The sequence below is a fragment of the Oryctolagus cuniculus genome, chromosome 2 (genome assembly GCF_051225735.1).
Source record: "Oryctolagus cuniculus isolate XC-2025 breed Fujian yellow rabbit chromosome 2, ASM5122573v1, whole genome shotgun sequence".
Lineage (NCBI taxonomy): Eukaryota > Metazoa > Chordata > Mammalia > Lagomorpha > Leporidae > Oryctolagus > Oryctolagus cuniculus.
The window spans coordinates 164,150,757-164,163,440 of record NC_142868.1 but is presented as its reverse complement, the minus strand read 5'-3'; the positions used below and the strand labels follow the sequence as shown (position 1 = coordinate 164,163,440).

Sequence of the window (12,684 nt, the reverse complement as noted above, 5' to 3'; positions counted from 1 at the left end):
TGAGGACAAGGACTTCATCATACTCATCTCTTGATTCCTTACTGTGTGGCCCAGTGTCTTGCTTGTAGTAACAACTCAATGTTTGTGGAGGCTTTGGGATCTATAAAAACACCACAAAGTTCAAGCAAAAGTAATCTATACTCATAAGATAAGTGAAGTAAGACATGCACTAGCTCCATCGACTTACTAATAAATAATGTGCTACTGCATAAAACCTAAACACTCACAAAGTTGGGAAACGTTAAAATCGCTGTCTTATTTTCAGTTTAAAGATATGTTCATGTCTTCCAGTAAATTACTGGATAACAGCTCAAGGGATTGTTTCACGCTCTATTCCCAAACCTTGGCTACTGGGGAGAGAAAAATAAAAGATGTGTGAGAACAGTGATTCCTGGCATATCGGCACTCAGTAAAGTACTTATTTTAATAAGAGAACAACAACTCCCAACTCAGAAACGATTGCTCCTCGGTCCCAGGGTTGTAACCACTGTCCCCTGGTTCTTTCACGTCCTGGTGATGGATGCTGAAGGAAGACGAGAAAAGGAAGACTGAAAACTACATTTCCCAAGATGCCAATCTTCTGCACGCAGCCGCGGCGCGACGTTGCTCCCATGGCAACGCCGGAGGTCTGCGTTCCCCTGCTGGTCCCGCGACTCGCCGCCAGCCTGATTCTAGGTTGGGCCCGAAGCCCGGCTCACGACGTATAGGCAGCCCAGCCAGGATGCCCAGGTAGTCCCCGAGCGCCATCTGCGCCAGGCCCGCGCTCCCTCGGAACCTCGAAGGGGCAGAGGAGGGAGAGGCCGCTGAGGGTGCCCCTGAGGAGAGGACCTGTGGTGGAAGAAGATTGTGCGTCGGGTCCTAGCAGCCCGGGTCGGGATGGTCGGGGAGGTGGGAGATCTCTCCTCTGACATCAGGACTCTGCTGCAAACAGGTAGAAAAGTGCCCGAAGCAGAAGAAAGAGGGATTTTGAGACATCCTCAGCCCCACCCATTCCCAGATTTCCGTGAAGGTTTCTTGCGAGCCAGGGGCTGTTCCAAGCGCAGGGGATGCGCGGTGAACCGGACCAAAGCGACCTTCCCAGGGCCTTCCCTCCTGGTGCGGGGCTCGCAGGGGCTGCGAATGAGAGGAAACTTGGAAAGCGGAGGCCAGGGGAGGAGGCCTTGAGGGCCTGCTAATTACACCAGAGCTCTTCCGTGCCCAGATGTTCATTTTCATGACCTGTTCTCGAGATACCAGCTGAACCTCGGAACAGAAGAAAGTTGTTTCTCACGTCGTGGACCACAGTGTGATTGCTGTTAGGTTTACGAACATCAGTGTAAAAAGTTGTCAGCTTTCCTCTTTGGTCCCACTGGATACGGATATGCACGATGGCGGCCTCCCTCCGTCCGCTGCGTGCTTAGGAAGATCACTTGAAGGAATGCGTGTGAATGAAGAGCCCAGGCCCAAACTGAGTTCTTGGAGGCTCATCCGCGAAACAGATGCATAAGTTTCAGCACAAACATGTTTTTGTTTTTTTGTTCCTCTGTTGGCCTTTTATTATTCCTGGTTCTTGAATAGAGATAACTATAAGCTCAGTAATTTTTAAAATGAATTTATTTATTTGAAAGAGAAAGAGAGATCTTTCATCTATTGATTGACTCCCCAGACGGTGGCATCTGGGTCTCCCATGTACGCGGGTGCAGGGGCCCAAGCACTTGGGCCATCCTCTGCTGCTTTCCCAGGCCATTAGCAGGGAGCTGGATCGGAACTGGAGCAGCTGGGACACGAACTGACATCCTTTGGGATGCCAGATGCACAGGCAGCAGTGTTACTCCTTATACCACATGCCTGCCCTGCCCCAGCTCTCAGTAATTTTTGTATTTTAATGGGGCAGGTCCTACAGGAAATGAATTGTGGCATTTAACAATCATAACGTGACACTGACATTCTTTTTTATTGGTATTTGAGGAATGAAGAAACAGCATTGAGTCTGAGAACTAGTACAGGGGCTTGCATGTATTTGATGCTAATAAATGTTTTATTATTAAATGACAATCAGATTAAGTCATTGGCTCAAGTTCATATGCATAGAAAGAGATTCAGGCTAGGAACCATCAGGTCTCATATTTTGTTTAGTTCAATACAGTACTCTGTTTTCCCTTTGCTTTGTACTTTTATATTAAAAAAAAAGATTTCTAGGGGCCAGCGCTGTGCTAAAGTAGGTTAAGCTTCCTCCTGCAGCCCCAACATCCCATATGGGCGTCGGTTTGTGTCCCAGATGCTCCTCTTCCGATCCAGCTCTCTGCTATGGCCTGGGAAAGCAGTGGAAGATGGTCCAAGTCCTTGGGCCCCTGCACCCACATGCGAGACCTGGAAGAAGCTCCTGGCTCCTGGCTTCAGATCAGCCTAGCTCTGGCCAGTTGGGGCCATCTCCCTCTCTAACTCTTCCTTTCAAATAAATAAGAAATAAAAAAAATCTTTTAAGAAAACATTTCAGCCAAAGACATGATGTTAAAAACAAAAACACAAAGAAATATTGCAGAGAGCAGAGATGATTTGGGATGCTGCCTTTGCCTGTTTCCTATCTTCCTGGGTGATTGGAGCATTGGTAGTTTTCCAAGTTGTGTTTTTCCCAATGTCCTTGTATCTTCCTGTGTGGCCAAGAAGGTACTACATACAGCTATGAACCTTGCTTAGAAACTCCAGGATAACACAGCCCGAAATCCCGTTGGTAAATGCTCTGGCAATTTCAGTATTCTTCAAAGGAACTGGCTTAAAGAAAAAACTGTAAAATGACTAGTCCTTAGATGTTTTGCCAAGTTATTGTCCCCCAGGAAAAAATTACTAATTTGTTTTTAAATTTCACTTAAAGAAGGTTTCTGTGAACTTGAAACAAATATTTGAAAGGATTCTTCTTGTTTCTCTGAATTTTGTTTTTCTACCTCTCATATAGTGAAACTCTATGGGAAATTGCAAAAGCTGAAGTCGAAAAAAGAGGGACTAGTGGAAGTGAACACAATGGAGTTGAAATTGGAGAAAAATCTGTTTTCTTCATCGGCAGTAAAAATGGGGTAATGCTTTAAAAATTATTCTTCAATTGTGATGCTTTAACAACCTGTGGCAAAATTCACTTTGATACTTTGATATAGATTTAGTTACTTTAACTCTTTAACTACCTGGTCAGTCTAGTTTAGAATGAATTAGAAAGTACTTAGGGGGCAAGTATTTGGCCTGGTGGTTAAGATGCTGGTTAGGATACCCTTGTCCCACATCAGAGTACCTGGGTTCAATTCCTGGCTGTGGCTGCTGACTTCAACTTCCTGCTAATGCAGATCCTGTGAGGCAGTAGTGATGGCTCAAGTAATTGAGTCCCTGCCACCTAGGTAGGAGACCTGGATTGAGTTTGCAGCTCCCAGCTTCACCCTGACCCAGCCGCAGACGTCTAGGGAGTAAACCAGTGGATGGAAGCTGACTTTCTTTAATGCTGTCTCTCCGCTGGTGCGGTGGTAAAGCAGCCGCCTGCAGTGGCAGCATCCCACATGGGTGTTGGTTGAAGTCTCAGATGCTCCACTTCTGATCTCACTCTCTGCTACGTTCTGGGAAAGCAGTAGAAGATGGCCCAAGTGCTTGGGCCCCTGCGCCCGCGTGGGAGACCTGGAAGAAGCTCCTGGCTGCTGGCTTTGGATTGGCCCAGCTCTGGCTGTTGTGGTCATTTGGGGAGTGACTCAGCAATGGGAGACCTCTATCTCTCTCTCTCTCCTTCTCTCTCTGGGTAACTCTGACTTTCAAGTAAATAAATAAATCTTTAAAAAAAAAAACCTCAGGATAATCCTGTCTCTCTCTCTTTCTCCCTCTCTTTCTCTCTCTTTGTCCTGCTACCTCCCTCCATCTCAAATAAACTAAAAATTTTAAAAAGAAAGTACTTATTATTGATCTAGGAACAATTATAATGCTTGACAAAAATTTTTAAAATATTTTAACTATTGTGTTTTTATTTTGCTATTTGAAAATATTTAGGTCTTCTACCTCAATTGACAATAAAAGCTGTGATCCATTGAAATATACATATTTCTCAGCATCTAAATCAATAAATTAATACAATATTCATATTTTAGACTCAGATGTCTCACTTTTAGGAATTTTATTACAGGAATAGTTGAAATATGTTAATGATGGTTGTCATAGGATTATTAATTGTTTTGAAAAATGTAGGGGAAATACAGCAGCAGTAATGGGCCACTGGTTGGTAGGAGAGATCCCTCCCCACTCACTGTAATTTTAGGTTTTATTTAACCAAGCAGCCAGAAGGTTTTGGAAGTAGACACACAGAGCAGGAACAGATGCATCTCATTTTCACACAGCTTTGCTTGGCTGTTTCCTGCCAGGGATGCATAACTGCTGGTGACACAGTCTATAAAACATTGAGGCTTGCCAGGTCTGACATGCTCAAAGTCATGTAGGATTGTAGCTCATTTCTATCAGGGGTTCTTATTACCATTCAGTTTCTGTGCTTCATGCTTTAGCTTAAGGGCATTGGCATGTTTGAAGTGTTTTGGTTTTGGTTTTTGGTTTGCAATTTCTGTCTCTGATGAGAGGACAAGCTAGGAAGAGGAGGGGGCCCAGTGTCTCCACCATAGCTTCTCCCTGAGTTGGCTCCAATTAGCAGCGCAATCAGTATTTCACAGTGTATTCTCCCTCCTCTTTTCTTAAACAGAATTTTAAAGAATGGGTTATATCTCTGAGCAGTTAGTAATGGGCTGTCCTACAAAGACTTTATTTTTTAAATTTTATTTACTTTATTTATTTGAAAGACAGAGAGATAGAGAGACAAAGAAAGATCATCCCTTTGCTGGTTCCCTTCCCAAATCCTTGTAGCTGCCAGGGTGGGGACAGGCCATATCAAGAACCTAGAACTCAATCTGAGTCTTCCACGTGGGTGGCGGGGACCCGAGAATTTGAGCCAGCATCTGCTGCGGAAGCAGAAAGTAGGTTAAGCCTCCTCCTGCAGCCCTGACATGCATATGGGCGTCCATTCGTGTCCCAGACGCTCCTCTTCTGACCCCGCTCTCTGCTATGGCCTGGGAAAGCAGTAGAAGATGGTCCAAGTCCTTGGGCCCCTGCAGCCGCATGGGAGACCCAGAAGAAGCTCCTGGCTTCTGGCTTTGGATCAGCGCAGCTCTGGCCATTGAGGCCAATTGGGGAGTGAACCAGTGGGTGGAAGACCTCTCTCTCTCTCCCTCTCTTTCTCTCTCTCTCTCTCTCTCTCTCTGCCTCTCCTTCTCTCTGTGTGTAACTCTGACGTTCAAATAAATAAATCTTTACAAAAAAAATTTCTCACATTTGGCTCCAGCTTCCTGCTAATGCAGATCTTGGGAAGCAGTGGTGATGGCTCATGTAAATTGGGTTACTGTTACCCACATGGGAGACCTGAATTAGTTATGGGTTCCCAGCTCCAGCCCAGCCCATATGAATTTTAAAATTTTAACCCAAGTACAGTATATAAGCATTTCATTTCATGAATTTACTACTGGAAACAACCTATTTGTTTTGTATTATTTCATATTTTACTTGTTTATCCTTTTTCTCAGAGAAATATGTAGTTTATAAAAGCTGTTTTTAATTATTTTCACTAACATAGATTAAAATGGATTTTGTTTTTGAGGACTTGGGGACTCCCTTGAAATATCTACAACTTTTGAGGGTATAGTTCTTTAAAAAGCAACTGACGGTATACTTTTTGCAGAACATTATTTTGAAAGATGAGGAGAAATAAGCAACTAATGCTTCAGTTGTTCAACTAATAGAATACGTGAGTGACAGGAACCCAACTGCTTGAGCCATTACCCCTGCCTCCCAAGGTCTGCCTTCGCAGGAAGTTGGAGTCAGGAGCCAGAGGCAGGTATCGAACCCAGGCACTCAGTCACGGGTCATAGGCTTATTTACCGAAGAAACCAATACTTTGCTGTCTCCTCTCTCCACATGAATGCAAGCATGTAGAAGGTGATCGAGTTTTCTCGGGGTTGGTTTTTGCTGTGTGGATGCAAAGTGAAGAAGCCTAAGAATAGATATTTGCAAGAGGTGATTGTAATGATAAACTGTGATCCCTAAGATAGGAAGGAGAGCAGTGAAAGTAGAAGGGGGCTTATGGAGGAGAAACTTTGGTGGGAAGGGGTCAATGGGTTTTGAAACTTTTCACTAAGACTTAAGAGTTTTGTGGGGATTCTTGAAGAAGTGATTGGAGAATGTGTTATGTGTGAGTATGATTTTGGAAGTGGTACAATTTCCATTGGAGAAATGATCCAAGATACAACCTTGGAAATGACAAGTGGCAGAAGTTGAGTGAGGTTGCCAGAGATGTCAGGGTATTGGGTGGGTTGTGCATGCCCACATGGTGTGAAATCAACAAGACTCATGACTGTAGCGGGGAGGGGAAGGTGGAGTGTGAGCCAAAAGGGGTGACACCCATGCTGATAGACAGGTATGTGCCTCCGAGGCTCAGAGACTCTGGTGGAGGAAGTAGAGTAGTTGTCTGCGCGTGGCACTGGGGAACAATGAGGGCCCTGAAGTCATGGGGTGGTGAGAATAATTAGCTTTTTTTAAAAGAGCTTCCTTAATCTGCAAATTCATCGACTAGAAGTGATCACTATTAGTATAGTGTTTTCTTGGATTTGTGTGTGCAGAGGAAGTAATTCTGGGACAGCCTTATTCTAGTTAAGGACTACAGGTGGAGAGAATGTTGTAAAGAAAAGACTGAGAAACTGAGGAGTTGGCCCGTCTCAGAACTAGAGTTTCAGAGGGGCAGGATTTTGGAGAAAGGGAGGACAGGAGGAGTTATTGGGTCACATTAAAGGATGTATAGAGGGTTATGGAACGCAGAGTTCTGAGGATAGTGGGCCACTGGACTTCTGGTATGACTGAGGTATTGGAGGGAAGATGGGACTCACTTTGAGGGTCCTGAATGAACTTGCAGTAGCTCAGTGTTTCTCGAATTAGGAAACCCTGGAATCTGTGGACACATTCTCTGGGGACCACAGCTTACTAGTAAATTTTAAAATTTTGGATTGTCATTTTAATAATAATTTAAAATTTGATTTCAGTTCCAAGTTGGGTTTATGTTTATTTGGAGTTGTAACCACATACCCATTTATATGAAATTTATAATGAAAATGATTTAAATTAACAATAGGGTCCTGAAGAATTTGAGGAATTTGCCAAGATATTGTCTAAAATTCCTTCTAATTATAAAATATATTAATTCTTATTTTATTCTTTCTGATGCAAAGTGGATATTAATTTTTAGATAATATAATCCTTATTTATTTAGACATTTAAAAAAATATGCTACATATGATATATGTTCAATGTAAGGAAGTTAGAAAATCCTGATTTTGCTCGCTTTAAATAGCACTCTTACTGAGAATCAGCCCTAAAGGCATTCTGGTCTGTCTGAAAAGCCCCAAGAGCATGTCAGGCATGGCAAGCCAAGACACTGTGGCTAAAGAAATGTCCTACATGAAGGAACCCTGTGAGAGAGACCCCAGTGGAAAGAAGTGGCCATCAAAGAAGGATGTACTTCTCTCTGAAGGGAGGAGAGAACTTCTACTTAGCTTATGGCCTTGTCTAAATACTGATGGAGGGGCTGACACCGTGGCTCACTTGGCTAATCCTCCGCCTGCGGCGCCAGCATCCCATATGGGTGCCGGGTTCTAGTCCCAGTTGCTCCTCTTCCGGTCCAGCTCTCTGCTGTGGCCCGGGAAGGCAGTGGAGGATGGCCCAAGTGCTTGGGCCCTGCACCTGCATGGGAGACCAGGAGGAAGCACCTGGCTCCTGGCTTCGGATCGGCGCAGCGCTAGCCGTAGCGGCCATTTGGGGAGTGAACCAACGGAAGGAAGACCTCTGTCTCTCTCTCTCACTGTCTATAACTCTACCTGTCAAAATAAAAAAAAAGGCCAGCACCGCGGCTCACTAGGCTAATCCTCCACCTTGCAGCGCTGGCACACCAGGTTCTAGTCCCGGTCGGGGCGCCAGATTCTGTCCCGGTTGCCCCTCTTCCAGGCCAGCTCTCTGCTGTGGCCAGGGAGTGCAGTGGAGGATGGCCCAAGTGCTTGGGCCCTGCACCCCATGGGAGACCAGGATAAGTACCTGGCTCCTGCCAATGGATCAGCGCGGTGCGCTGGCCGCAGCGCGCCAGCCGCGGCAGCCATTGGAGGGTGAACCAACGGCAAAGGAAGACCTTTCTCTCTTTCTCTCTTTCTCTCTGTCTCTGTCTCTCTCACTGTCCACTCTGCCTGTCAAAAAAAAAAAAAAAAAAATACTGATGGAGATTATGGATTCAAAAGTTTTCCATAGCCTTGGCAGCTCATGTCAAGAGCCTCGAGTGGTCACTGACATCATATATAAAAGTGTTAATTGTTAAATTAACAACAGAAATCACTATGCACTTATTTTCCATGCAGAACTTCTGTCCTCAATGAGTTGTATTATGAGAATTAACTGTAAAACGTCTTCTCAAACAGTTTTTTATATTTTGTGTATGTGTGTGTGCAAATTGTTGAAATCTTTACTTAGTATAGAGTTGGTCCTCTGTGTATAAAGTTAATTGAAAATGAATCTTAATGGAGAATGGGACTGGGAATGGGAGAGGGAGGAAGAGATGGGATGGGAGCGTGGGTGGGAGGGCAAGTATGGAGGAAAGAATCACTATATTCCTAAAATTGTACTTATGAAGTTTCTACTCATTAAATAAAAGACTTCTCTAGGAAAATAAAATCAGTAATCCCTAGTGCATTCATTTTATATTAGCAGTTGTTCTTTGATTTTCAATGAGGTATCCTTCCTCAGTTTTCAATGTGATTTATAACCACACGTGTATCTGTCTTTTTTAAACCTTATTCAGTGTATGTACTCAGCAGAGTATAAAACCTGTAACCAAACTAGGCTTGTGGAACACCTGATTCAAGACAAATGCCTGGTTGTTTCTGAGGTTAAAGCCTCAGTTTAACTAGCTGAATAAACTAATTTTTTAACCAGACTATTTAGTCAACAGTATAAAAATGTTTAAGAAGTGGGCTTCAAGTAGCAACAGTGGAGGAGGAATCTTATTGGAAGAAATTAGGAGATAGATTGGATGCAGGAAAATCTAGGATCATTAAGATTAATAGCTTTTGGAAATTGGTACATAGTATAATTTTAGAGGTGGGGAGCACAGAAGAGTATAAAGTAAGGAGAAGTACAGATATGGATGAAAAGTCTCATTTTGGGCATTTTGTGGTTACAGTGCCTGTGGAGTTAAGAAATATTCAGCAGGAACTGAAAAAATGGCAAGAATTTATAAATTTGAAAGTTATAAGCACTTAAGGGATTAATGGAAGAAATGGCTACAGAAGATGTGGCTCAGGAGAGCAAAACAGCCATGCATATACTCCTGGTTTTGGAGATGGGATATTTCTTTCCACTAATATAGCACTCCTCCTCTGCCACTGCGTCCACGTTGTTCAAGTCTAGTTATGCACAGCAGTATTCTCCGATATTAGCTTTATCACTAATAAAGAGAATATTTTCATCTTAAAAAAAAAAGAAAATCCTGATTTACTTTAAAAATTACCTGCAAATCCACCAGTCAGAAGCAGTTGCTGTTAACATAGTTATGTCCCTCCGGATTTGTGTGTGTAGATACCTCAAGAAGGTATGAAAATATATTTTTATTTAGAAATAGCCATGCAAATCTATTATAAATGTCTTACCATGAAAGTATATTTCTATGTTATTATTTCTTTTTTTAAAAGACTTGTTTTTATTTACTTGAAAGGAGAGTGTCAGAGGGAGAGCTCTTCCATCCACTGGTTCATGCCCCAGGTGGCTGCAACAGTAGTGGCTGGGCCAGCCTGAAGCTAGGAGCCGGGAGCTTCCTCTGGGTCTACCACATGGGTAGCAGGGACCCAGGTACTCGGGCCATCTTCCACTGCTTTCCCAGGCACATTAGCAGGGAGCTGGATTGGAAGTGAAGCAGCCAGTACTCGAACCAGTGCTCATATGGGATGCCAGCATTGCAGGACGTGGCTTAACCAGCTACGCCATAACACCAGCCCCACATTGTCATTTCTAATATCTGCATATTTGATTAAATGGGTTACCATAATTTAGCCAGACTCCTGTTTTGGTACATTTAGGTGGTTTTTAGTTTTTCAGTTAGATAACACACCAGCCAATAAACATACTTCCATAATATATAATATTTATATCATTTTGGTGATTTCTTTATATATCTCATTACAAAGAAATTCATTCAGTGTGTTCGTATTATACAAATAATAGGTTTTTAAAGATTTATTTATTCATTTTGAAAGTCAGAGTTACAGAAAGAGAGGGACAAAGAGAGATCGATCTTCCATCTGCTGGTTCACTCCTAGGATGGCTTCAACAGCCATGGCTGGGCCAGGCTGAAGCCAGGAGCCAGGAGCTGGGATTTCTCAAACCAGAACCCATATGGAATGTTGCTGTCACAAGCAGCCTAACCCACTAAGCCACAACACCAGCCTCAAAAGTTGTGGGTGTTTTAGAGAAGAAAATAGAGTAAAATGATCTGTGTTTGGCAATTCAGAGTTTTCCAAATTAGTTTCCTTAAAATCCAAAGATTTCCTCAGTAGAGCTTTTCCTGCTGTTCCTGTTTTATCTGTTTGCAAAGGATCATTTTTTTTTTCAAGAGATTTACTATTTAAATAATGATTTAAACCCTGAGCTGGTCTTTACTAGTGTGAGGTTGAGTTTCATGGTTACTAGCAGAGATGGTGCCAGAATCGGTATTTCTCAAATCCTAAAAAGAAACTTGTAGTAGGTACATCCTCCAGAATTAAAACAAACCTATTACTGGCCGGCGCCGCGGCTCACTAGACTAATCCTCAGCCTGCGGCGCCGGCACACCGGGTTCTAGTCCCGGTGGTTCTAGTCCCGGTCGGAGCGCCGGATTCTGTCCCGGTTGCCCCTCTTCCAGGCCAGCTCTCTGCTGTGGCCAGGGAGTGCAGTGGAGGATGGCCCAAGTGCTTGGGCACTGTACCACATGGGAGACCAGGATAAAGTACCTGGCTCCTACCATTAGATCAGCGCGGTGCGCCAGCCGCAGCACACTAGCCACGGCGGCCATTGGAGGGTAACCAACGGCAAAAGGAAGACCTTTCTCTCTCTCTCTCTCTCTCTCTCTCACTGTCCACTCTGCCTGTCAAAAAAAATATATATATAAATATATAAAACAAGCCTATTACTGCAACCCAGTATCTGAAAAGCCTACTTTGAACATATTTACAACATGTCCTTTATTTGTGTGTAATCTTTTTTCTTTATTTCCACCTCAACAATTGGAATGAAAACATCTTAGAAGACACTCATCATCAGCTTAACTAGTAATTAGCATTAATGAGTAGAGAAATTTTAAGACAGCTGCCAAGTTGACCATTGCAGTGAGGTAGGATTTGCTAATATTTGTCATCTGTGGAACTTTATAATTATAATAATAGCAGTGTAGTTACACTGTGATGGAAAGTTGACAGTTAACTTTTCCCACTTATCAAACTTTAGAAGAATTCTGAAAGTTTCTAGTTTTCAGTTTCCAGGTAATTTATCATTCAAGTGATAAATTTTGAACCATAATTATGAACAATACTAAAATTTTACATATGGATGACATTAACACAGTATTCTTTCTTTCTGAATTTCCAGGGAAAGACTACTATTATTCTAAGGTGTCTTGACAGGTAAGTATTATGTTAACCTTTATTTTTTTTTTTAATTTTCTGACAGGCAAAGTGGACAGTGAGAGAGAGAGACAGAGAGAAAGGTCTTCTTTTGCCGTTGGTTCACCCTCCAATGGCCGCCGCGGCCAGCGCGCTGCGGCCGGTGCACCGCGCTGATCCAATGGCAGGAGCCAGGTGCTTTTCCTGATCTCCCATGGGGTGCAGGGCCCAAGCACTTGGGCCATCCTCCACTGCACTCCCGGGCCACAGCAGAGAGCTGGCCTGGAAGAGGAGCAACCGGGACAGAATCCGGCGCTCCGACCGGGACTAGAACCACCGAGACTAGAACCCGGTGTGCCGGCACCGCAGGCTGAGGATTAGCCTAGTGAGCCACGGCACCGGCTTATGTTAACCTTTAGACTGTATTTATGCTTACCCTAGTTGTTTTAGGGCAAGTTAGATTCTAAAAGACAGATAACAGGTGAACGATTCTGAGACTCAAACAAAATAGTTAATGAATATTAAATATTCCTTAGTGAATCCTTAGTGTAACCTTTAAGATTTCATTTAAAGGTAAAACTAACAAACCAAAAAATTATGAGATTAATGCTAGATTTTCCAGCCTACAGTAGTACTTCCCATCATATTGGCTGTGCTACTTTGCTATTTTAAATTCTTTTTATTCTACCTAATTCATGATTATTTGAACATCAATTATAATTTCTAAATTGTGCAGAGGTATGCAGGATTAGTCCTCGAACTGGACATTTTGCCATTTATTTTTCATATCTGCATACTTCTTGACTATAGAAGCATACCATCAGATTAAGATTTAGGATCATGACTGATACATGTTGCAGGAAGTTGTCAAGGAAGGTCTTTTATCAGTTTTGGAAGATAATTCTCTGTTCCCGTCATCCTAATGGACATTTCTTATAACTTCTCCAAAAACATCAAAAGAGGTGGGATTTGGTCTTGA

General features: G+C 43.0%; 1 protein-coding gene across 4 annotated transcripts in view; it reads left to right on the top strand.

Moving 5' to 3' along the window:
• Nucleotides 1-393: 393 nt before the first annotated feature.
• The window catches only part of DYNC2LI1 (dynein cytoplasmic 2 light intermediate chain 1), a 42,047-nt gene continuing 29,756 nt past the window's right edge, over nucleotides 394-12,684 (top strand). The window contains exons 1-4 of one of the 4 annotated variants that reach the window (XM_089326469.1): nucleotides 589-729; nucleotides 2,933-3,050; nucleotides 9,257-9,377; nucleotides 11,693-11,726. In XM_089326469.1, coding sequence (XP_089182595.1) covers nucleotides 9,344-9,377; nucleotides 11,693-11,726 — 68 coding nt within the window. In that variant the 5' untranslated portion in view covers nucleotides 589-729; nucleotides 2,933-3,050; nucleotides 9,257-9,343. Of the gene's footprint in view, nucleotides 932-2,932; nucleotides 3,051-9,256; nucleotides 9,378-11,691; nucleotides 11,727-12,684 lie in introns of all 4 variants that reach the window. The other 3 variants (XM_089326471.1, XM_002709901.6, XM_089326473.1) reach the window with 3 other exon arrangements.